The sequence below is a fragment of the Aphelocoma coerulescens genome, chromosome 12, assembly GCF_041296385.1.
Source record: "Aphelocoma coerulescens isolate FSJ_1873_10779 chromosome 12, UR_Acoe_1.0, whole genome shotgun sequence".
NCBI classification, from domain to species: Eukaryota; Metazoa; Chordata; class Aves; order Passeriformes; family Corvidae; genus Aphelocoma; species Aphelocoma coerulescens.
The window spans coordinates 20,806,151-20,829,381 of NC_091026.1; the positions used below are offsets into that span (position 1 = coordinate 20,806,151).

The 23,231-nt window shown below is 50.4% G+C and overlaps 1 protein-coding gene across 7 annotated transcripts in view; it reads left to right on the forward strand.

Annotated features, from left to right (window-relative positions):
* Positions 1-23,231, forward strand: part of GRM7 (glutamate metabotropic receptor 7) — a 209,114-nt gene that overhangs the window by 130,330 nt on the left and 55,553 nt on the right. For 2 of the 7 annotated variants that reach the window (XM_069027635.1, XM_069027636.1), the window contains exons 5-7: positions 7,768-7,908; positions 12,685-12,885; positions 16,457-16,596. In XM_069027635.1, the coding sequence (XP_068883736.1) occupies positions 7,768-7,908; positions 12,685-12,885; positions 16,457-16,596 (482 nt within the window). The other 5 variants (XM_069027637.1, XM_069027642.1, XM_069027640.1 and 2 more) reach the window with 5 other exon arrangements.

Below are 23,231 nucleotides of genomic sequence, written 5' to 3' on the forward strand. Positions count from 1 at the left end.
GGAAAAAAGGGGAGGATGTGATGAGGGGGCTGGGTTCTATTTTGAGTGAGTTGAAGTTGCTCAGAGAGAAGAGGAAGCTCTGGGGAGATCTTGGAGCCCCTTCCTTTATCTGAAGGGGGTTGCAAGAAGGCTGGGAAGGGATTTTTCACAGGGGCATGGGGTGACTGGACAAGGGGGAACAGCCTGTGAGGGAGGAGGGGAGGTTAAATGAGATATTGGGGAGAAATTCCCTGTGAGGGTGGGCAGGCCCTGGCACAGGGTGCCCAGAGCAGCTGGGGCTGCCCCTGGATCCCTGGCAGTGCCCAAGGCCAGGCTGGACATTGGGGCTTGGAGCAGCCTGGGACAGTGGAAGGTGTCCCTGCCCATGGCAGGGGTGGCACTGGATGGGCTTTCAGGTCCCCCCCAATTTTCTTGGGCATATCTGTCTCAAGGAGAATGTGCAGTGAGGCTGGCAGTGTCTGCAGTGGTCTGAGCTGAGCCCTGGCTCCTGTGCCAGCCTGGCTGCCCTGGGCCCAGCTCTGGCTCTGCAGGACACAGGCACCACCTGGAGCAGCACTGGACAGAGCTGTGGCTGTCACCAGCAGTGTCCCCGTGCCAGCAGTGGGGCTGGGTGTGCTTTGGGGGCTCTGGCACACACGTTCCAGGCTGCACAGCTCTGGGGACACTCACTGCAGTTCCTGCTGCTGACATGGGAACACTGCAGTGAGGGACGGGGCAAATGAATCTGGGGGTGAAGGACTCGATGTGTGAGTGCTGCAGCCGGGCTGGGCAGAGCAGCCCCTTGGATTTTCATTGCATTATCATTCTTTATTCTAATTTTCACCTGTTGAATGTCTCCAGGAGTTGCTGCAGTTGCTGCATCCCAACAGAGAGGGATTTCTGTATTTTCACCCTCATTTAAATTATGCAAGTTGGTGACTGGAGTTTAACTGCTTTCAAGGAGCTGCTCAGAGCATTTTGTCGGTGGCTGCTGTTCAGGGAGCAAAAGCACTCTCGTTTTCTGCATTTAGACCTGGATCTCGGGTTTTGCTGCTCTGCATTATTAAAAGGGAACAGGCCATCTGTGGAGCAGCTTCTGGTAAGAAGAGTGGGAAGCAGGAACTTAGGAAACTGGTGGGAAGACACATCCAGTCGGCTGGAAGGGACCCTAAAGCCCATCCAGTGCCACCCCTGCCACGGGCACAGACACCTCTCACTGTCTCAGGCTGCTCCAAGCCCCAGTGTCCAGCCTGGCCTTGGGCACTGCCAGGGATCCACAGTGCTCTGTTATTTGGTGAACAGCTTTTGTAAAAGGTTTTAGCTCATCTTCAGGTGTGAGGAAAAGGAGTTTTTCATGGAGAAAGGTCCTGGCAAAACAAATTGCCCATTTCCAAGAACTGGGCAGCAGGAAAGGATGAATTCCTGGCAGAGGCATTCTGCTCCAGGAGGTATTTTTATCTGTCTGGCCTGGCTCTGGTGATGCTGGTTCCAGCAGGCTCTGCTCCCTGCTCGCAGGGGTGGGCTGGTGAGCAGTGTTCCTCCCTTGGCTGGCACTCTGCTCACTGCAATTCATAGGGAATTATTCATTCCCGCAGCAGGAGCCCTTTGAGGGAGAAGTGCAGTGTTCAGCTGAGCTCAGAGCACTGGATCTAAGCTGTGTAACCAGCCCAGGTGACTTTCTACCTGTGCCATCCTGGGAAGTCTCTCTGGGGCTGAAAATGCACAATCTCGGTGTTTTTTGGGGCCTGGGGCTCTCCAGAGCATCTGTGGCAGCTCTGGGGCCTGGATTTGGTCCTTTTGTTGTTCATTAACAAAGGGAGGGTTCCCCTGCTCCAGCTGGGGGAGGATCCTGGGGCCATCCAGAAGCCCAAGGCAGCAGGAGAGTCCAGGGATGGGGCTGAGCTCCTGGGCGTGCCCAGCACCTGCTGCAACAGCTGAGGGGGTGCCACTGAAAATGGAAATAGAGGGACAAATTCAGGGGGTTGTGCTGCTGATGTTGATACACATGGGAGCTCTCGGGGAGTGAGAGGTGCCTGAGGGCTGTGAAATGTAGAATAATGAATAATAACGCAGTTGTACATTAACCTTTCCCTGACAGGGCTGCCTCAGACACCACCTGGGTCATGATCTCACTGCCCTGGCAGCTGTGTCGTTTTATAAAGTGATAACAAGGTTGCTTAGCCAATAGCTAGCTGTTTCCCTAATAGAACCTTTACAGCCTAAAATCCCAGATTTGCCCTAAGTGGAATTTCCTCTGTATGTGATTTGTGTCACGGATATAAAAGTCAGATGTGACACCACCTGAAATACCCTTTTGCACAGTTATAATCAGCAATTAGTGAAAAAGAAAACAACTGCAAAGCACTTTTATGGCATGATGGAAGTTAATAAAATCATTTCTATTACAGCTTTTTTACCAAGCAAGAAGGTCAAAAAAATATCTGTAGACTGTCTTAATAACAGCCCATAGTGTGTGGTTGGGCAACATCATGAAATCCGCAGAGACACTTGCTGCCCTAAAATTGATCCTGTCATTCCACACCTAATGCCTTTATCCCAGATTTAATGCCAGTAAATGAAACTGCTTTGGGTTAAATGCTAGGGAAATTGGAAAAGTGTTTGAGTAGCTGCTTTCAACTCATTTGGCCTCAATAATTATAGCAGGTGATGATTTACTACGTGGGGAAATAACTGGCTGTCAGTACTGGGGACATCCTTGAGACTAAATAGAAGAATAAAAATATCATAAACTGATCAAATCACTGCTCGAGTGAAATTGGGTCAATATGTTGGATTTGCTCTCGCCTGGGCTGAGAATGAAAGTGCTTGAGGCACCTGGGAAATGCAGTGGGTCAATAATTTTGTGGTTTAATTAGGCTTAATGATTTTCCTTATTAAATAACCCCTGAGCCCCTGAAGTCCCTGGTGCCACGAGGGGATGGTTTGCAGCGCGTGCCGGTGACACGGCAAACCAGAGGTGACACAAGTGCCTCTAAACTCCTGCTGTGCTCATGCTGATGGCACCTTGGCTTCACAAGCCACCCCTGCCGTTCTTGCTGGAGGTGCTGCGAGCTTCCCTTGGCTGCTGCTGGTGTCACTGGTGCCAGCCCAGCACTGGACCCCCTGATTTCATCTTTATTCTCACAGGGTGTTGCTTTTCCTGGGTGCCCCCAGTCTGTCTCCTGCAGCCAATCCCGTCCCCCTGGGTGTGCTCCTGACTCTTTCCCGGTGACAAACCCCTGCTGCCAGGCTCCCTCTGTCCCTGAGGTCCCCCTGGGTGTGTTCCTGACTCTTTCCCGGTGACAACTCCCTCCTGCCAGGCTCCCTCTGTCCCTGAGGTGCCCATGGCAGAGCTGGAGCCTGGTTTGGCCTCTTGAGCACCTGCAATTGCCAGCAGTGCCAGGGAGCCGAGCCCTGTGCTTCCAGCCAGAAAATGGGCATCCCAGGGAGGCAGAGATGCAAGATTAATGTTAGAAATCAATCATTTGGGGTTTTTGGAGTGGGGTAAATACAACCCCGGGTTAACAGGGCTTATTTCCTGGTGGATAATCGAGAGGCTCCCGGTGGTGCTGTAGCATCCTTCCTGCTGGGACAGCCCTGGCTGGGAGGAGCTGGGAGAGGGTTCTGAGTGTGGGGGGCTGGGAGTGAGTGTTCCCTGGGCAGGCCTGGATCCATGCAGACACTCCATGTCCAGACAGCTGCCTGTGAATGTGGAACAGAACACCTGGATCAAACCTGACTCCAGCCAGCTGGGGAGGAGTCATTCCCATCTCCCCCAGGAATTTCTGATTTCAGTCACTTAACACTGCTGGTAACTCCTGGCCTGATCCAAGGGGCACCCTGAGAGTGGCAGGAAAACCACCTGGAGTGCTCAGATGTTGATGGCCACAGAGCCAAGGAGCCCTTGTCCCTTGCCTAGATTTTCCTGGCCTTTCCATAGGGTTTGGGATCAGGTCCCTTTCCCCCACTCCCCCCTCCATGCTCCCCTTTATTCCCTCTGTCTCATCACTATGTAGTTCGTGTACATATTTATCCTGTGGTGGAAAATAAATGAAGCTTTGAGGTAGTATCATCTTTCTATGTGTAAAAATAACGATTTAATCAAATCACAGTGATTTGAAGTAATAAGAGATTCATTGTAATTTGGAAAATCTCATAAAAGAAATATTTATATCTCTTAGAGGTATTTGCTGAAAAAGTAATTTGCTAAAGTATGAAATATGGAGAACATTGGGGGATCACTAAATCTTGTCACACCAGTGCAGTGCTTGGTCACGAACAGGGGTGAGAAGTGATTATTCCTGCTTTTGCATTTAAGCATCCAGTGGTTTTTGTTGGGTCATCTAATTTCCAGAGCCTCTGAACCCAAAACTCTTTAAGTTCAGCCCTGTGCATGTGAGTTGTTTCCATGTATCAGGTCAGAAAGATGGAGCACAGGCTCAGGTCTGTCGTTGGTGCAGAGAGCGTTTGCCTTGTTCACCCTGAGTGTTTGAGTCAGGTTCAGTCCAAAAAAGTGTCTAAAATTAGAGAAGCATTTGAGATTCCCACTGGCACAGAGGACCTGCCACTGTCAGGTGTGTGCAGGACAGCACTGTGGGAAGTGTAGGAACAGTCCTGCCTGGGAAAATAATCCCTGGCAGTGTCCAGGGCCAGGCTGGACGGGGGCTTGGAGCAGCCTGGGACAGTGGGAGGTGTCCCTGCCCATGGCAGGGGTGGCACTGGGTGGGCTTGCAGGTCCCTTCCAGCCCAAAGCATTCCAGGATTCTTGTTCCCAGGTTGGGAAGGAGGGCAGTTGCCAGGGTGGTGCCTCTGGGAGGGGTTCTCCAGGACCTTGGCTGTGTGGGAGCAGCATTCCCAGGGTCTGCACTGTGGGAGGGGTGGCTGCACAGGACTGACCCCTAGGGAATTACCAGGAACTTGTGCATCTCTGCACCCTGTCCCACTGTCACTCACCTGCTTGTCCTGATCAATAGAAAAGAATGGTAAAAAATGTTCCCTTTTTAATAGGGATCCATATTCCAGCCTGCGAATGCAGGGGGATCATTAAACAAATCAATGGGAACGTTATTATTTGTTATTAAATCTGGAAAGGTTTAGAGTAATTCATATGGAATTCTATTACAGTTTTATCAGGACTCATTGATTTTACGTTATTAAGTTATAGAGCATTTTCCCCAGAGGTCAGTGAGTTTGGCACGTGGGGAAGGTTTATTGGTGCTCTTTCCAAGCCATATGGACATTGTAGATCTAGAATATCCCATTTGAAATGCTCTTTTAATTAGGAGGAAAACCAATATACACAGGTTTACAGGAAAAAGTTTAGGTTGTGTGTCCCTAAAACTTGACTGTTTTCTGAATATTCTTCTGACCCATCCATGAGAATCTTTTCCTTAGGAAATTTAATCCTGTCAGTGGCAATCATAGAATCACAGAAGGGGTGGGTAGAGAAATAGTGCTGGCCCTTCTAGAGACTGCACAGAAACATTCCTAAATCACTAATTTATTATTAATTAACTACAGCAGGTGTCCCAGGAGTTCTAAGCAATTATTTACTTTAGTTTTAACAAATTATACATTTAGGGTGTGCGAGGCCCAGGTGAAGTCCCTGTCTCAGGATAAATAGAGCAGGGAGAGATGAGGGTCTCTGCCATCCCAGGATGTCTCTTTTCCTGCAGCTCGATCCATTTTATTCTGGGAAGATTCAACTTCCAGCTGCAGTCCCCACGTGAAGGGCTGGAAAATCATGTGGAACTTACAGAGTGCACCCAAATACTCAGTAAAACTTCAGTCCAGCACTGAGGGCTTCTCCCAGCCTGCTTTGGTGCTTTACTTGCATTTTCCTGTGGGTTGCTTGCTGTCCTTCAGGCTCTGGCTGCTGCCTGTGCAGCAGGGCATCCCCTCGGTGGGGCTGGGCCTCTGGGCTTGGCACCCTCCTCTGTCATAGGAGGGACCTACTTTTGATTCTAATAAACTGCATCACTTGCTGGTGAAGCTGCAGGTAAAATTTTAATTAGCTTTCCACCTGTTCCTGGAAGGCCTCAGTGCTGATTTTCCTGGTTGGTTTTTGGAGATGACGTGGGCTGTGCCTTCTGGGCTTGGGATGTGAGTTGTGAACAGCAGACTCAGCCCTAGGAAAGCACATGTTAGAGCTGGGTCACTGGCACACAGAGCAGAGAAGAGAAGAGGGATTGACCCCAGTCCCAGTCTCCTTTGCAATTTTAAAACAGCTGGGTTTGTGCTGTCTATCCTCTCCCCGGTGGAAGGGTTGTTGTGCTAATTTAACCATGCCAGATGGTTTTCCTCAGACTCTGCTCCGTGCTGTGCCAGCCTGTGCCACTGTACCCACCTATTGCAGGAGGGAAATCATTGGCTGCAGTGCCAGGAACATTCCCCCTTTGAATGGAATGTGCATCTGCAGCCATTTCTGACTGCAGGCCCCACAGGGCCCCTGTGATGGTGCAATAGCAGGGGTGGTTTGGGCTGTATGAGCTCATTGCTTCTGTCTTTGCACCCTCTTCTGCAGTGCTAGGGCAGCTGTAGCGCCCAGAAGTGGGAAAACATCCTCTGAGATTCCCATCTCCAGTGGGTGTGCACTTGTAGGATGGCAGATAATTCACCTCTGAGCTTCTCTGAGTGCAACCAGCATTCTCAAGTCCTCTTTACCACTGGTCTGCTTTATCCAGGTTTCAGATTTGGGTAGTTTGAATTCCTCCACAACTTTCTTAGTAAAAGGAAAAACTCCTTTTGTACCTGGACTTGAAGTGGGGTTGCAGTTGTGGAAGGTTCCCTGAGGAACAGCGACTTTAGGTGTAGGCAGAGCTCTGCTGTCGCTCACTGCAGCTACAGCCAGGTGACCCCAGCAGCACTAACACAGGTGAGGGTCCCAGTGCTGGAACTGATCTACTCCTTGTGGGACTGGCACAGCTCCCTGCAGGGAACAGGCACAGCCCCCAAACTCCAGAGGGACGGCGAGGTTTGGGAAGAGACAGCTGGATTTGGAAAGGTTGAAAATCAGCAGGGTTTGGGGTGCCAGGAGCCTGTGATGGGGCTGCAGGGGTGGAACAGCATCGCCTGTATCTGACACCTCTGGAGCACAGGCGACAAAGCTCCCCTTGCTGTGTGCCAAGAGCACTTGGCTGTGCCACTCCAAGCACTGTTCCTTCTGAGCACATGAGTGGATAGAGCTCCTGCCAGCTACACAGGGAAAAAAGACAGGAGAAATGACAAAAGACTTTGTGTGTGAGCACACAGACATGCACTGATTTATTTGTGCTCATGCAAATCTTGTTTGCAGGGGAAAACCCAGAGTACAGTGGGATAGTAACAGGATATGAATGCTGTGGGAGGCTGGTGCTGGCTGATGGTCCCAGTGGGAATTTGTATGCACAGGGGTGCTGGTAACAGCCTGGTGAGGTGGAGCTGCCTCCTCTGGAGGTCTGGGCAGGCTTATAACTACATTCGTTTTCTTGAGCTCAGTCCAATATCAGCTGCACCATGTCATTTATTTCCATTCCTTATTGATACATCTCTAATCCATGCTTTTTCCTTATAACTTCTTTTATATTGATCTGTTTCACCAGTTTTATACCTGGTAGTTAGAAACAGAATAATTTTCCTGCAGGATGCAGCTGATGAGAAAATGTGGATTTTCTCTCTTCCCATGGTGACCTCACGTGGACAGAGATGGGTGCTGGGTACTGAGGGGGGCACAAGGACATTGTTTGTGTCCAGGCTGCATCTCCCCAGGGCAGAACAGCCAGGCCTCAGCTGTGCCCTCTCCCCCCACAGGGTTCGACACCTATTTCACCTCCCGCACGCTGGAGAACAACAGGAGGAACGTGTGGTTTGCAGAGTACTGGGAGGAGAACTTCAACTGCAAGCTGACCATCACGGGCTCCAAGAAGGAGGACACAGACCGTAAATGCACAGGTAATTGACTCATCCTTCCCCCTCCTCGTGCTGTGGGAATGCTTGCCGTGGGACCCAGGAATGGTTTTATTGGGGTGAAGGGAGGCTGGAGGGTGTTTTGTTCGTTTATTTTAGATGGAGGATGTTTCACAACAATTTAGGAAGGAATTCCTCCCCTGTGAGGGTGGGCAGGCCCTGGCACAGGGTGCCCAGAGCAGCTGGGGCTGCCCCTGGATCCCTGGAAGTGCCCAAGGCCAGGCTGGACATTGGGGCTTGGAGCAGCCTGGGACAGTGGGAGGTGTGGCACTGGATGGGCTTTAAGGCCCATTGCCACCTAAACCATTCTGGGATTCCATGATTCCATGACTAGAACACCCTGGAGAGGCGTTGGGCAGAATGTGCACCTGTGACATGGAAGCCATGGCCAGTGCTGTCACCTAATGGCCACCCCGCCCTGGCTGCCCCTGGCCTTGCCCCCCCAACCCCTTTAGATTTTCCCAGCAGCTGAAACGTGTTATGTTGGATAATTGCCTTGAATTGTAATCAAAGGAAATCAGTTCATGGGAGGATTTGTTTTACTTTGATTGAAAATTGATGGAAACTTCCCAGACTTCATCTCCTCCGCTGTTGGTCCCAGTTCCTGGGGGCAGTGGGAATGCTGTGCACAGGAACAGCACAGATTCCACTGGGAATGCACTGCTGTTAAATTTGGCATTAGGAGTCTCCCCAAAAGGCTGGGATTTGACCAAAAATTGCTGAAGGGTTTGCAGGATGATCTCTAAAGCATTACCATGAGTGATCTCCAGCGTGAGAGCCTCTGATGGGATAATGCTGTGACTGATCAGCACCATCCTTTTAAAGGGGGTTGGTAATTGGTAGCACAGGAAGGTGGGAGGCTGCAGGCTCTGGGTCCCTGAGAGCAGCAGTGCTCCCGAGCTCTAGGAGGTGTGGGAAGGGCTCCCACCTGGAATGTCCATGGGTGCCAGGGAGCAGCTCAGTGCTCCCAGCCACAGATCCCCAGTCAGAGGAGAGTGCAGGGAGTTTGGGTTGAAGCGTTATCCGATGCCTTGTGTGGTGAGCAGGAGAAATTTAAAAGCTCATCTGCTTTCCCCAAGAAATTCCATGGGGATTGATGGATTCTGTTGAGATAAAGGCTTTTGTCTCTAATGAGATCTCATGGCTGAGGCTGGGCTGGGGGGATTCTGTCACTGCAGGGCTGTTATTGGATCCTGAAGGGCTTTGTCAGGTGACAGTCCAGGGATTACACTGCACAGAGGCCTCACTGTCATCCTCTGCTCCCTGAAATTACAATATTTACACTGGCATGTCGTTGGTGGCTCTTGAGCCCTGGTTCTCAGCTGCTTTCACATAAAGAGCTTATGTGGAGAAGCCTTCAGACTTCACACCTGCTGTGTGTCCGCAGTGTCTGTGCTGTGACTGAGTATCCAGGGATGAGATCTGCAGAGCCCTGGGTGCACGGACTTGTCTGTGGAGGGTGGATCCGTGGGGCTGGGGATATCCCTGTGCCCCCAGGCAGGGGGTGTGTGATGGTGCTGGGGGTGGATGAACAGTGGATATTTTTCTGCTGGCACTTCCTCCGCTGCCAAATTCCACCCTGTGCAAATAAGAGCTGCCTGTTTGATACTGTGAGCATTCCACAATCTTTAAATTAAATCTCTTGTTAATGATGACTATCTCCAGGTTCTCAGCAGCACTATTGTGCGAGACCCTTTGAAAATGTGTTTAATCCTTCAGGAACTGAAGCAGAGTCTGAATTCATCTCGTGCGAGCACCGATGGAGTGGGATTTTGACGTCTGTCTGTGTGAATTATATGCCATAAAAATTGTCCTAGAGATACTATTTATTCATCCTAACACATCCCCTCTGTTGTGTGATGATAACAATGAGTGCAGAGGAATCAGCTGAAGGAGAGGCACTGAGAACACAGGACGTGCGGAGTTGCGCCGTCTGCTCCTCTCTGTGCAGGGACGCGTTAACGCCGCCTCTGTGGAGATGAAGAAGTGTGACCAGGAGTTCTCAAACCTGCATTTCACTTCTGTCATCTGAAGGAGATGGAACAAGTGGGATTCTTTCTCTGTGTTCTCACCACTCTGGGTTTGGAGCTCTTTTTCCTGTCTTTGTTGCAGCGTTTTTCTCCTGTGAGGATGTGCCTGAAGCAGGCCCTGGCTGCTCCGTCTCTCAGGAATCAGGATGATGAGCACTTGAGGCTCGAGAAGGAAGGGGGGTTTAAATTGTTTGTCATCACCTTCAAATAGATCCTTTGGAAGCAAAAAATGCTCATGTCAATACATTGCTTTTGTGTTTCATCCTTCTCCTGACATCCCAAGGTACTCATCTCAAACCCATGGGACAGAAGTGTGTTCTCCTGAAATCACGTTGTGTTCGAGTGTCCCAGGTGTCAGCTGCTTCAGTGCTGAAGCAGATAATGTTGTTGTGTGGCTCCTGCAGATCTCCAAGTTTAAAAAAAGCCAACAAAAAAGCAACTTCTTCTCAAAGACGAGCAGAAATGGTGCAGATGGGGTTTGTTCCTCCTTTCCCTGGTTTCAGTCTGACAGCACAGGGGGGTTCGTGGTTTCTCGCTGTGCCCAACGTGAATTTTAGGTTGGCTCTCCAAGCTTCCCTCTGTGGCACGCCCAGGATGTCCTGACAGCTCTGTGCTGGGGTTCTCTCCTGCCCCTTGGCCAGAGGCACCCACAGTGCTGCTCCTGCTGCTTTCATCTGCAGGAACTTAATGCCTTTTGGGAGCTTCCTTCTCTTCCAGAGTAATTAATAATTGAATTTCTATACTCCCATTATACAGGAGCTATTCCTGAAGCCTGTAGTAGAACGTTCTGCCTGACTTCTTCAGCCTAGCCTCAGAGGGGGAAATATTTCCCACGATAATGCTGAAGTTGGAATTAAAATTGTGCCCATCACTTTTGTTTTATTCCTGCCTGAGAATGGACTTTGGGCCTGATTTGCTGCTCACTGGTTACTCCAGCAGGAGGAGGATGACACACATTGGAGGGAGCACTGTTCAGCCAGGCCTATTAATTTGGATATTTGCTTTTTTTTGAAGTCTGAAGAAATTTGACCCATGTAAATCATAACATTTGCTTTGCAGGTTCTCTGCTGCTTCAGATTTGGATTAAACTTCTAATTGCAATAGAATCTCATTAGAAGGTAACTCAGCCTGTGTTGTGGTGAAGGACAGCACACTCCCAACTGTATAAATTCACACATTTTGGGTGAGCAGTTACATTTGTCTCCACATCTGGATTTATTGTGCACAGTTCTTGATATTTAATACCCAACCAAGTGGCTGTTTCAGCTCAGGGAATCATCCCTGTTCTTGGAAATTCTATTAAGGTTTTACAACATTTATTATTTTCATCTTCGGACATTCTGACTTTGCTCTTGGGTTTTTTCAGGTGGGTTTTACTTGGGTTCCTCTCACAGATCTCTTCACTGCTGAAGGTTTTTGTTCTGCTGTGCGTGTGCCCAGCCATGCTTCTGGAACTTGCTGTGGCTTATCAGTGTTGTTTGTGTGCAGCATTTCAATCCCAGATCCCCTCCCTTGGCACCCATTCCTGCTGCATTGCTCATTTGGTTACAGAGCTGAGCTGAAACCACTTAAAAGCATTTTCCTTGTCAGGGCTTGAAATCCTGATAAGTTCTGTAATCAATGAGAGGGAGTGAAATAATGAAAAGGATCCTGCCTGGAACTTCACCAGCTGGAAACTCACTTTTTCTGCTCAGCTGATTGCAGGATTTCAGTGCTTCCAGAGGAGCTGAGATTTAAAACTGAGGGGTTTTGGTAGAGGGTGTCTCAACCATCATGGAATCATGGAATGGGTTGGGAGGGATCTAAAAGCCCATCCAGTGCCACCCCTGCCATGGCAGGGACACCTCCCACTGTCCCAGGCTGCTCCAAGCCCCAATGTCCAGCCTGGCCTTGGGCACTGCCAGGGATCCAGGGGCAGCCACAGCTGCTCTGGGCACCCTGTGCCAGGGCCTGCCCACCCTCCCAGGGAACAATTTCTTCCAGATATCCAATTTATCCTGTCAGTTTACAGCCATTCCCCCTTGTCCTGTCATCCCAGGCCCCTGTGAGAAGTCCCTCTGCAGCTCTCAGCTGGGTTGAGCAGATCAGGCATCAGTGCTGCATTTGGTGAACACAGGGGGAACCAAAGAAGAAGGGAAGTGTGGATAATTAGAGATCTGCATTGGGGGCATTCTGCAGGACATTTGAGGCTCTGCAGGCTGGGGAGCAGGGGTGACAGTGGCAGGAGCTTCCTGAGGTGCCGTTAATTGCCAGCGAGTTCCTCAGTTCTCTGGAGTGCCCCTTTGGTGGCATCTCTGAAGTGACTCTTTCTTCCCTTGATCTAGCTTTGACTTTCAGTTAGATCCTGGGATTTGCAGCAGTACAAAACACCAGGCTTTAAATACCAGCTGTGCCTTACTTTAAATGCTTTCCTGCTTCAAAGCTGAGCTTTGGGAGTTCGGAGGCTGGAGTTGTCTCTCTAAGGTGGTCCCTGTGGGTTCAGGATTCACGTCGGTGATCAGGGCAGGATTTGTTTCTCTGGATTATGGAGAGAAACTTGCAAGAAGTGTCTGATTCTGGTAGCAGCGACAGAGGTTTGGTTGTGTTTTAATTAATAACGTTCCAGCTCAGAATGTTTTATGGTACTGATTACCGGCGCAGTTTTGTCAGCGTGCTCGGAGAGGATCCGCCGGTGTTTGGTGCCAGGAGAGCGCTGTCCCCCCGCCCCTGACTGTCCCTGTGTGCCCTGCAGGGCAGGAGCGCATCGGGAAGGACTCGCACTACGAGCAGGAGGGGAAGGTGCAGTTTGTGATCGACGCCGTGTACGCCATGGCCCACGCCCTGCACCACATGAACCGCGACCTGTGCGCCGACAGCGCCGGGCTGTGCCCCGAGATGGAGCACGCGGGGGGCAAGCGGCTGCTCAAGTACATCCGCAGCGTCAACTTCAACGGTGAGACAGAGACCCCTCAGTCACCTGCTGACCCCCCCTCAGTCACCTGCTGACCCCCCCTCAGTCACCTGCTGACCCCCCCCATCACCTACTGACACCCCCCTCAGTCGCCTACTGACACCCCCCTCAGTCGCCTACTGACACCCCCCCGTCACCTACTGTCCCCCCCGTCACCTACTGTCCCCCCCGTCACCTACTGACACCCCCCCGAGTCGCCTACTGACCCCCCCGAGTCGCCTACTGACACCCCCCCCAGTCGCCTACTGACACCCCCCTCAGTCACCTACTGACCCCCCCATTACCTACTGTCCCCCTCAGTCACCTACTGACCTCCCATCCCCTACTGTCCCCCCCTCATCACCTACTGACCCCCCTCAGTCACCTACTGTCCCCCGCAGTCACCAACTGACCCCCCCATCCCCTACTGACCCCCCCATCCCCTACTGACCCCCCCGTCCCCTACTGCCCGCCCATCACGAAGCTGGGGCTTGGGAAGGCAGTTCGGTCTGTGTGTAGATCCCTGTTCCCTGGTGTTCCAGGGGCTTGTCCTGGCTTCCGAGGGCAGAGCAGGGGGAGCTTTGTCCAGCTCTGTGTGGGAGGAGAAGCGCCGCCTGCTCTCCTCCTGTTCTCGAGTGTCCTGAGCCCCAGAGCCTGGCATCCTCTCAGTGTGGGGCAGCTCTCCTCAGCCCCTGGGATCCTCCTGCTGGCCCTGCTTTGGGGCCGTGTCCTCCTCGCAGAGGTGCTGCCATCGATGCAGCCAGGGCTGTGATGAAGAGAGGCTGGATCTGAGCGAGGAGCTCAGTGTGCATTTTGTGATCGTTGTTGCCCGGAGAACAAAAGGCCCAAAATATGGAAAACTTTAAACCTCGAGTGCTCACGCAGTGAGATTCTGAAAGTTTTGAAGTGCAATTGTATTTTTGCCAGTGAAAAGCTGAAGATGCTGTTCACAGGAGCCCCTTGGGTGCTCAAACTGCCATGAACGTGCCCTGAGTCACAAACACCTTGGCTGGTGACACCTGTGTAACTCCTGTCCTCCTCTTAATAATTCATTTCTCATCTTTTAGTGATTAAGAGATCGAGATCCTACAAATTCAGTCAGATTGTGTCTGGGTTTGAGGGTTTCCTGCAGGTGTCAAGTGCCCTGTGTCTGTGTGGGGAGAAGGCAGCTCCTTTGTTGGGAACTGAATTAAATTGTCACGGCTCTGCATGAGCAAGAAGCTGCAGCCTGGAGACTGACACAGGTTCTGAACTGCGTACTGGGCTCAGCAAAATCTAAATTGTAATAGAAAGAAAATAAATCCTAAATGATCAAAACCCAGTGAAATAATGACATGTTTTAATGATTGGAAGATCAAGGGTTATTTTTGAAACCCCTGTTTCCTCTCTGTGATAAGGTTTTCATACATCACTTTTTATTAATTCCATTATTTTATCAAAGGAGCCGGAGCTGGGGCTGGAATGCTGCAGTGATGTAAACCAGGACTGACAGACCCTGCAGACAGGTGGCACAGAAAGGGCTCCAGAGCCTCACCTGGCCCACGCAGAGGTTAAGGAGGGCCTGCCCCTGCTGAGCAGAGCCTTGGCTGGAGCCCAATTACTGCCACTTCAAAGTCAGGAGAGGGGACACGTGTGCCTGACCCCTGCCCCGAGGTTAGCAGTGCTTCCCATTTCCACAGCTGCTCGTCCTCCCGATGGAGCACGGGCTTCTCCCAGCCTGTCTGTGTCATTTTAGCACAGAAACAGTGATGGGCCTGGAAACAGTGTTTGCTCCTGCCCACCCCTTGTCCAGACCCGTGTGGGAGGTCCCAGGGATGTGCCTTTGGGGCCTGTGCAGTGACCCATCCCACGGTGCTGTGCAGCCCTGCTGGATCCAAGGGATCCTTTGTCGCTTTAAATGGCTTTGCTGGGGGATTTGGGGTGCTGTTCCCATGACGGTGGCTGTAGGTGTGTTCTTGGCTGTATCCCCCAGGGTTTGTCCCAGCACTGACTTTGGGGTGGCTGTACCAGTGGTGTCCATCCTCCATCTGCCTCCTGACGAGCAGACCTGGACCTCCCTCTGTGTTCTGGAGCGGTGTTGTGACGTGGGCAATCCTCAGATGTGTCTGTTGAATTTTGGGAGCCTCACTGGAGCTCCTGCCATTTCAGGTGTCCCTTTCTTGTCAGCTCTGACAAACCCGAGCTTAACTCACCCTAAGCAGCCCTAAAAGTCATAATTACCCAAATCCCATTTAGCACTTGTGCTGCCTTTCCCGAGGAGCCGAGGAATTACAGCCATTGCTTCTGATTCACTCTGAGTGTTCCCACTCAAATGTATTCTGGCTCCATGAATCTGTAATGACAATTAAATATCTGCCTGGCGCTCACAAGGAACCAGCAAGGAGAGATTTCAGTGGCAGATTTTCTGTACCAGCCTTTGAACTGAATTTGTATCTGATCTCAGAGGATTGTAGGAGAGACAGGAAACAATTTACCAGGGCTAGAGTGGAGACTATGCTAATTCACTCCTTCAAATCTTTTTTTCACTCCCTGGAATTCAATGAAGAATGGGAATCATGAAGAAAACGATAATCTTAAAGTTCAGTGCTACAACAGGAGAGATTTTTCATTGCTTTAGGGAAAAAAAGTTACGCAGGAGGAGGAAGCTTTGAATATAGATATGCTGGAGGATTGTCATAATCTTCAATCTTGACACAATATTACTCTACCCTACCGAAACCTATTTTAATATGTCTGGAAATAAATGTCACCCTGGAAGGTTGCTCTTGGAGCTCTGAGGAAATGAGGCACCACTTTGAATTCTCCTCTCGGGAAGGTTCCCATGCAGTGCTGTGGTATTTAAAATGCAGATGTCCTGCTGGGAGCTCACCTGAGGCTGGGGCTCTGTGTCAGGGCAGCTCCAGGAAGGGTCGGGGGTTCTCTGGCCCTGCACTGCCCCATGTTTGTCACTTCAGTACAGGGTAAATAGAGGCAATCCAGTGGCAGTGCCACAGAGCCCAGATAAGGAGGACACAAGGAATGCTCTTCCCAAAGCTGCCTCTGTTCTTTCCCACCCCAGCGATTACAGGAATGGAACATGTTGTGGAGGAGGAAGCTATTTCTGGATGCTAGTCAAGACTCACTAGACCCGGGCTGACTTCTGACAGCAGCATCTCTCAGAAGCAGATGGAACATTTTCTGGAGGGGGGAGGAAAGCAGCATTTAGAGGCTCCATTCACAGGAGTGATTTCCACTGGAGAACTCCCTGAGGAACAGGAGATGGGAGGGAGGCTGGAGGGTAGGAAGAAAAGCCTTCTGATATTTCTCGTGTTGGGCGGAGCAGGGTGAGGTAAGGCTGGTCTAGGATTGCTGCGTTTATTTTCAGGCAGTAGGGTCAGGCAGAGATAATGGATCTGTGGAGAGGGCCGGGTGAGGGCAGTGTCCTGAAGTGCCTGGTTTGGATGGCTGGGGGGATGGATGGCCTTGGCCTGGAATGTGCTCCCAGTGTGAAAGCTCTCACCCATGACCAAATAAAAGAGATTTGGTAAAGGTTTGGTGTTGGTTGGTTGGATTTTGTCTTGTTTCCTTCCCCCAGGCAGTGCTGGCACTCCAGTGATGTTCAACAAGAACGGGGACGCGCCGGGACGCTACGACATCTTCCAGTACCACAGCAGCAACACCAGCACGCCCGGGTACCGCCTCGTGGGCCAGTGGACAGATGACCTCCAGCTCAATGTGAGTCTTTCCTGGCTCCTTTTTGTTGGCTATGGGCACTCAGTGCTTCAAAACTTAGCAGGGATCTTTGCTATTTCCTCACAGCTCCGTAGTGGGGTTTTTGCACATTATCTCCTTCTCCTCTGTCCTGCAACCTTCTCCCTGTACCCAGAGCACCAAAGCTGCTCAGACTAACAGAGACATGAGGTGAAATGCAAATTTTATTACTTCTGCGTGTCTGCAGTCCCGAGTTGCCAGCTTGGAAAATGAAGCTGTGATCTGTTGTAGTTTGAAACCACTGGGCTTTCATTTGCAGATGCTTTTCAGTTTTTCTTGTCTTTGGAAAGCTGAAACGAAATGTTTTTGGAGTGAGTCACTTTCCTGGTGGCACTTTCAATCCGTGTGGATGAGGTGGCCTTTCTGGGATGATGCCTAAAGGAAAACAAGCACGTAGGAGCAGGTGCGCAAATACACTTTGATGTTTCCCAGAAAAAAAAACCCCGGGACTGGTGGGTGGGAAAGCTGGAGACTGTGCCAGCCTCACCCGTGCCAGCCTGGTCTGTGACCTCACTGGGTGAGGATCTCTGCTTGGCTTTGGGCACTTTGCTTCAGCCTCGAGTTCCTGCAGAAGTGGTGCCAGTTTTGCCTCAGGGTGGCTCCCTGCAGAGTGTTATTAACACCCAAAGACAGTGATTTCAGTTCGGTTTGGCTCTTCAGCCACACAGCCTGAGGAAGATCAAGGTACTCCTGAAAGAAAATGGGTATTTGTAGAAGAAGGGTTTCCTCTCTCAGTCAGCTTTCCCACCCCAGGAACGTCAGGGATTCTGGGTGTGTTGTGGCTCCTTCTCTGCCTCTGCTGCCAGATCTCCTTTGGAAGCAGGGTGCAGCGTGAGAGGACAGGCTGTGTGTCATGGCCCAGCCCTGACACCCCTCCAGAGGTGGCCAGGACACACTGTGGGTGGCCCAGGGGGTGGCCCAGGGTGTGCTCCCAGCCCGGGGCTCTCTGTGCAGCTGGCATCACTCGCTGCACTTGGGGATGGCCCCGTGACCTGTGGGGACATCTGAGCTCCCCCAGCCCTTTGGGGACACAAACCACGGGCTGCCCACAGGGGTCACAACCATCACCTGGGGTGGAACCAAAGGCAGGACACTTTCTATTTTTAATGCTTTCATGGTTTTTGTTAAATCAAGTAGATAATGTGGGTCACTGAGGGTCCAGTCTTGGAGGCTGATCACAAACAATATTTTGCTCTCCTTGAATTTTGGCTCATTTTTATTTTCTGTGTTTGATTTGCTCTTTCAGGATTTTTCAACTTTTGATGTTCTATATAAGGAAACCTATATTAACTTGCAATTTACAGTTCTTTTAGCAAAAAATATTAATATTTTATTAAGCAAATCCTTCTTTATGTAAACTACACATACTGATTCATTAAAATTTAAAGCAAAATTATTGGAGCTTGATTTGTATTCCTGTTGTTGTGTTAAATGTTTCCATAAAAAAACCTCTTTCCTCACCCTCGTATCCTCATGGCCACAGGGTCATATCAGTAGCTGAGATTCTCTCACTAACTTCCCTTCTAATCACTCAAGTGTCCTAGTTTCTCACACAAATGTATACAAGATAGTCCCTTTTGTATTATTGTATTATTTCTTACAAAAATAAAGAGAATTGTGGGGTTTAGAGAAGTCAAGGATTCATGGAAATACCCAAAATAAATACTATTAAATACATCCCAGGGAAAACTACCGGAGGATACGACTTTGTCTTCAGTAATTATTGTGGCAGTAACTCTTCAGGGGATGTTTCCCCAGTTCTTATTTCTAAATACAACACAAGAGGGGAAAGCAAAGGATGTTTGGTGCAAGTGCTGATTTGAATTTGGCAGCTGCTGCAGTGGGGCTTTGTTTCCCAAGAGCTTTGTCACTCTGGGCAGTCTCAGTCAGTTCTGTGAGTCTACATTGCCTGGGTTAGGAATGGGAAAAGCTGTTCACACAGGCCTTAAAGGTAAGGACACTCCACATCCCAGAGGGATCCCAGAGGCAGGAGGGAAATAACTGCAGGAGAACAGCATAGGTGAGTAAATATTTTCTTTATCATCGTCCTCATTTCAAAAAGGAACAGGAATGTTTTGGTGTTTTATTCCTCTAGCAAGGGTGCCGCCGTTCAGTCTGTTGTGGGTATCTTCTACAATGGTCATCTTCCCATTCCTGGTAGTTTTTGGAGTATGGTGGGCACAGGCTGGATTAATCTGCATAGCTGAACCAGGTTTTTCACATAAGATTGCAGATTAACTTCTGCTGCAGTTTTCTCTCTCTTGCTTGTGTGAGTAGACAGATTGAGGAGAGCTTTAACAACTTACCTGCAACTCTTCAAATCTGCTCTGTTTGTTTTCTTATTGTTGTCCTGGGTTGATTAAACTGGGTTTATGAATTAAACTGTCTGTTCTCCTCAGTCCCGATGGCTTCTCCCCACCCTGGCATCCCTTTTGCTGGGTGGGGGTGGCAGAACTGCTGGGAGCCCGGCTCTGCTCCCCGGCACATCCGTGTGTGAGGAGGCTCCTCTCGCTGCTGTTCACTCACCTGTGCTGACATTTCTGTATCTCAGGTCAGATAAGAAAATATTTAGTGACTTTTCACTGCAGCAAACTTGGGACATAACAATTTATTAAGGTGAGGGCAGTACAATCGCCCTGTTTTCTTTTGCCTGCTTGGTAGCAAACAGCCGAGCACAGCTTTGCCCAGCACCCAGTGCATGGTTTAGTAACAGTTTTGGCTGCATTTCAGGTGTCTATGCAAGGATAAAATGAGCAGATGTCTAATTTTAAAGGGCTTGGCCAGTATTCCATGAAAAGGCATGGCAGTGCTTCGTTCTCCCTGCAGCGAGGGTGTGATGATGAGGTGCTCACCCATCTCTCACAGGAGGCCAGGGAAGGTCGAGTCCCACCCCTCTCCTTGGTGAGGATTCTGCCAAGCTCTGTCAGCCCCTCCTTGCCCCCAGCACGCAGATTTGGGATGCAGTATTTATAGTCCACATCCTCCTGCATTTGAAATGCTCTGCCCTGGATTTTAGGATCAGAAACTTGGCCAGCTGCATCCCTGTTGGAATGCAGCACTGTGATCCCAGTGCCTGCTGAAAGGCAGAGATACACCTAATGCAATTAGGATAGAAATCCTCTGGCCACAGGGAACAGCTGCTTTTGGGCCCAGGACTGGAGCTGGATGAGGGTGCACTCTGTGCTGCAGGGCAGCTCCATCGTTACCACAGCTGCTTGGGCTGGCTTTAGCTTTGATGTGTTTCAAAAGCCAGAAGTCTGCCCGTGAAAAGGAGCCAATCTGCCATGGGGAGGAGGAGGAGTGTTGTGCAGCAGCTGGTTTTGGGTTGGTTTGTGTTTCCAGTGGGTCATTTCAGTTTGTTGTTTGGTTGGGTTTTTCCTTTATATCTAAGGCTAGCATGGTTCAAGCAGGAAATCATGAGGATGGCTGAAGGCAGCGTGGCCAGGAGACAGGTCCTGCCTCCATGCCTTGTGCTTCTCTTTGGATCCTAGACAAGGAATTAACCCCTCCATGCCCTGCTCTGCCCCCATCTCCCATGGATCCAGCTCTGGATGTCTCCTTGCTGTTTGTAAGGCCCTGTGCAGCCTCTGGGGCTGCTGGATAAGAGGCGTGGTAGGAATGCAAGGAGCTGGCTGAGCAGCTCCCATACGTGGCTGGCTCCTAAAAATGCAGCTTCTCATGCTTTGAGGTGTCTGACACAATCACGAACACATCTCTGCTGGAGGAACTGATATCCCTGCAGGGGGAAGAAATGGATTGCTCCTAGAGGAAGCACAGGTTCTCCTGGGAAATTTGGTGATATTGCTTCTCTTTCTCGAGGTACACTTAACTCAGCAGGTCTCAGGTTTATTATGTTTTCCCATCCCATTCCCTGTGCAAGTATCCCAGAACTGTCAAAATCAACAAGGAAAGAAAACAATCCCTGTGAAATTGTTGAACCTGCTTTTTCCAGGTGTTTGCCTTGTGCTGAGGTTGGAGAGACCTGTCCAGGCTGCTGCCTATGGACACGAGCTGCTCCCTGGCATCCAGTGACAGCGAGGTGTGGGGTGTTGGGATCCTGCCTGATGGGCTGGAGGTGCTGGCTGGACACCAGAGGGAAGCTCTCCCTGGGGAAGGAATCCTGCCCCTGTTCCGTGTGGGGTCACCTTGGCCATCCCTCCACAGCCTCCCCATGGGCAGGACGACGCCCTCTTCCTTCACCCTCAGCTTGGAGGAGTGAGATGCTTCCATGAAACCTGGTGATTTGCCATTGGAGAGAGAGATCTTCCTGGAGCAAGCTGATGTGGGGTTGTTTTTCAGTCTGATTGTCTAATTAATGCTGTAATAAGGCCATTAGTGTCTGCATAGGGTGCTTCATGTTGTGTCTTAATTGCATCGGCGTCTCCACCGTGTCAGACGCTCTCTTCCAGCGTGGAGCTCTGGCTCATAATGGTGCCACTGGGCACTGGGGCCTGCAGCACATGTTCAGCGTGGCTGCAGAAGGTGTATCCCTGACTGGGGATGGAAAACACCATGTCCTGTCTCTTATCACACCACGGAGATTTCAGGCAGCTCGTGCTCCAGACGTGCCTCAGTTCCAAAGCACCAAGCAGGGCCGACTGTGAGTGCCAGATAAAACAAAACCATTCCTCTAATTAATTTGTTTGCAAACAGAACCAAATACATATTAAAGATGCCTAAACGAGCTGCATGTAGGGATAAACAAGAAGATCTGCATTGTTCTCTGGGTGTGCCCTGGGACTGGAGGTGGCTCAGTGGTGTGGAGCAGAGCAGGGTTTGACACAGGCTTCCACGGAGCCCTCGCACGCCCTGCTGGGGCTGCTGCCGATCCCTCCCTTTTATGGATGTCCCCCAGCAAAACTGCAGCCCTGCCAAACAAGTGCTTGGGAGATGAATGGTATTGATAATCATCAGGATGGTTCCATGAACACAGCTGTTCATGGCTGCAGCTTCTCTTCTCAAGCCTGGCTCATGCTGTACGGCCCCGAGGCTGTGGCGTGGGCTCATTAATAATTCCCTGCTCCCTGGGCAAGGAGCTGGGAGCTGCTGGTTTCCTTGAGTAGGTCAGGCCTGCATTTTAGCAGAGTGTGAAATACAGTCTTGCTTGAAATGAGTAACATCCCTGTAGGTCAGGGTTTGGGGAGTGGGGCAAACTGGGGGTCAGTGCTGCCCTGGAGAAGGAGGAGCCTTTGCTGGCAGGACAGCAGCAGGGACAGGGACACCATGGTCACTGACACGGAGAGGCTGGCACTTCCACACTGCAATTCTTTTTTCCCCCACAAATAGAAGTACATTGAGTAACTCTGTAATCCTCTGTGCAATTTATGCAGAACCTGCTCACTTCAACACCTCCTGTTTGGGCTCAGACTAATCAATTTACATGCCATAAACATCTCTGTTAGGGAATTTGGAAATAAATGTTATGAATAGTGAGCTGGTGAAGAGAGTAATTAACTCTCTAACCTGCTGGCATGAGACCTGACTGTACCTGCCTTTTTTTGATAAAATACTCGAATTGGAATTGGATTCAAGCCCCTCTTCAGCAATGTTTGTTGCTCAGGAATCTTCTGCCAACAGATGGTATTTTTCTAAAATAACATGTTCAAATTGATTTCTGTTCATTGTTTTCTTGAGTTTGTTGCTGGGTTTGGGGTTTTTTCTTTGGAGCAGAATGTGTTCAAAGTAGATGGAGTTTCTTTTCTTGGCACTGTTAGGGACACTCTGCATCTTGTGCTGCCCTGGTCCTGTCCCTGCAAGTGTCACATCAGTCACTGGGTGACACGTGGTGACAGTCCCACTCACAGGGATGCAGTGTCTGGATTTATGGGAATTATTTCCCAACATTAATGCTGCTCAATGCAGAGTCCTTCCAGAAGGTTCTGCAGCCTGTTAGCACAGCCCCTGGCATGGCTGGGCTTTTCTGAGCTCTGCCCCTGTTACCCCATCAGCCAAACTGTGGCCCAGTGAGGAACTGAAAGGTAACTCTGTCCGTGGGTTCCTAAAACACCTCCCCGTGACAGGTTCTGCCTCCATGACCACCGTGGCAGCAGCCCTGGTGGGTGCTGCAATAATGGATGTTGTTTATTTTGTTCCCTCATTCCACTCTGCAATCTTTCACTGCTCGTGTCAGCCGTGACCGGCACAAACACCTTTAATTATCTTAACTTGCAGAATTAACTTGCAGCCAAGTGGAAGGGAATTTTTCAAACCACTGGCCCGCTGAATGACCATATGCTAATTCTTCCCTCCTCCACAAGGGATGGTGGAGCAGGCAGCAGGCCGAAATCATGCAGGTCCTGCACAAGCTGTGACTGCAGCTGGACTTGGGGAGTGCCTCGGAATGGAACCAGGGGCTTGTGGGGTAGCACATGGGTTTGGCTGCTGGAAGTGGATTTATCAGAGAAGGGCACAGCCCCCGTACCCCTGATGGGAACCACGTGGGCCAGGCAGGGTGGCTTCTGTGCCGTGGGCAGGAGCTGCAGCGCTCACTCAGCCAGGTCAGGCTGTCCATGCAGATTGGTGCTGTATCACAGTAGCAAGGCAATGGTTAAATCTTACCCCTCTCTCTGCAAAGCAGCTCAGGCTCCGAACTGAAGACA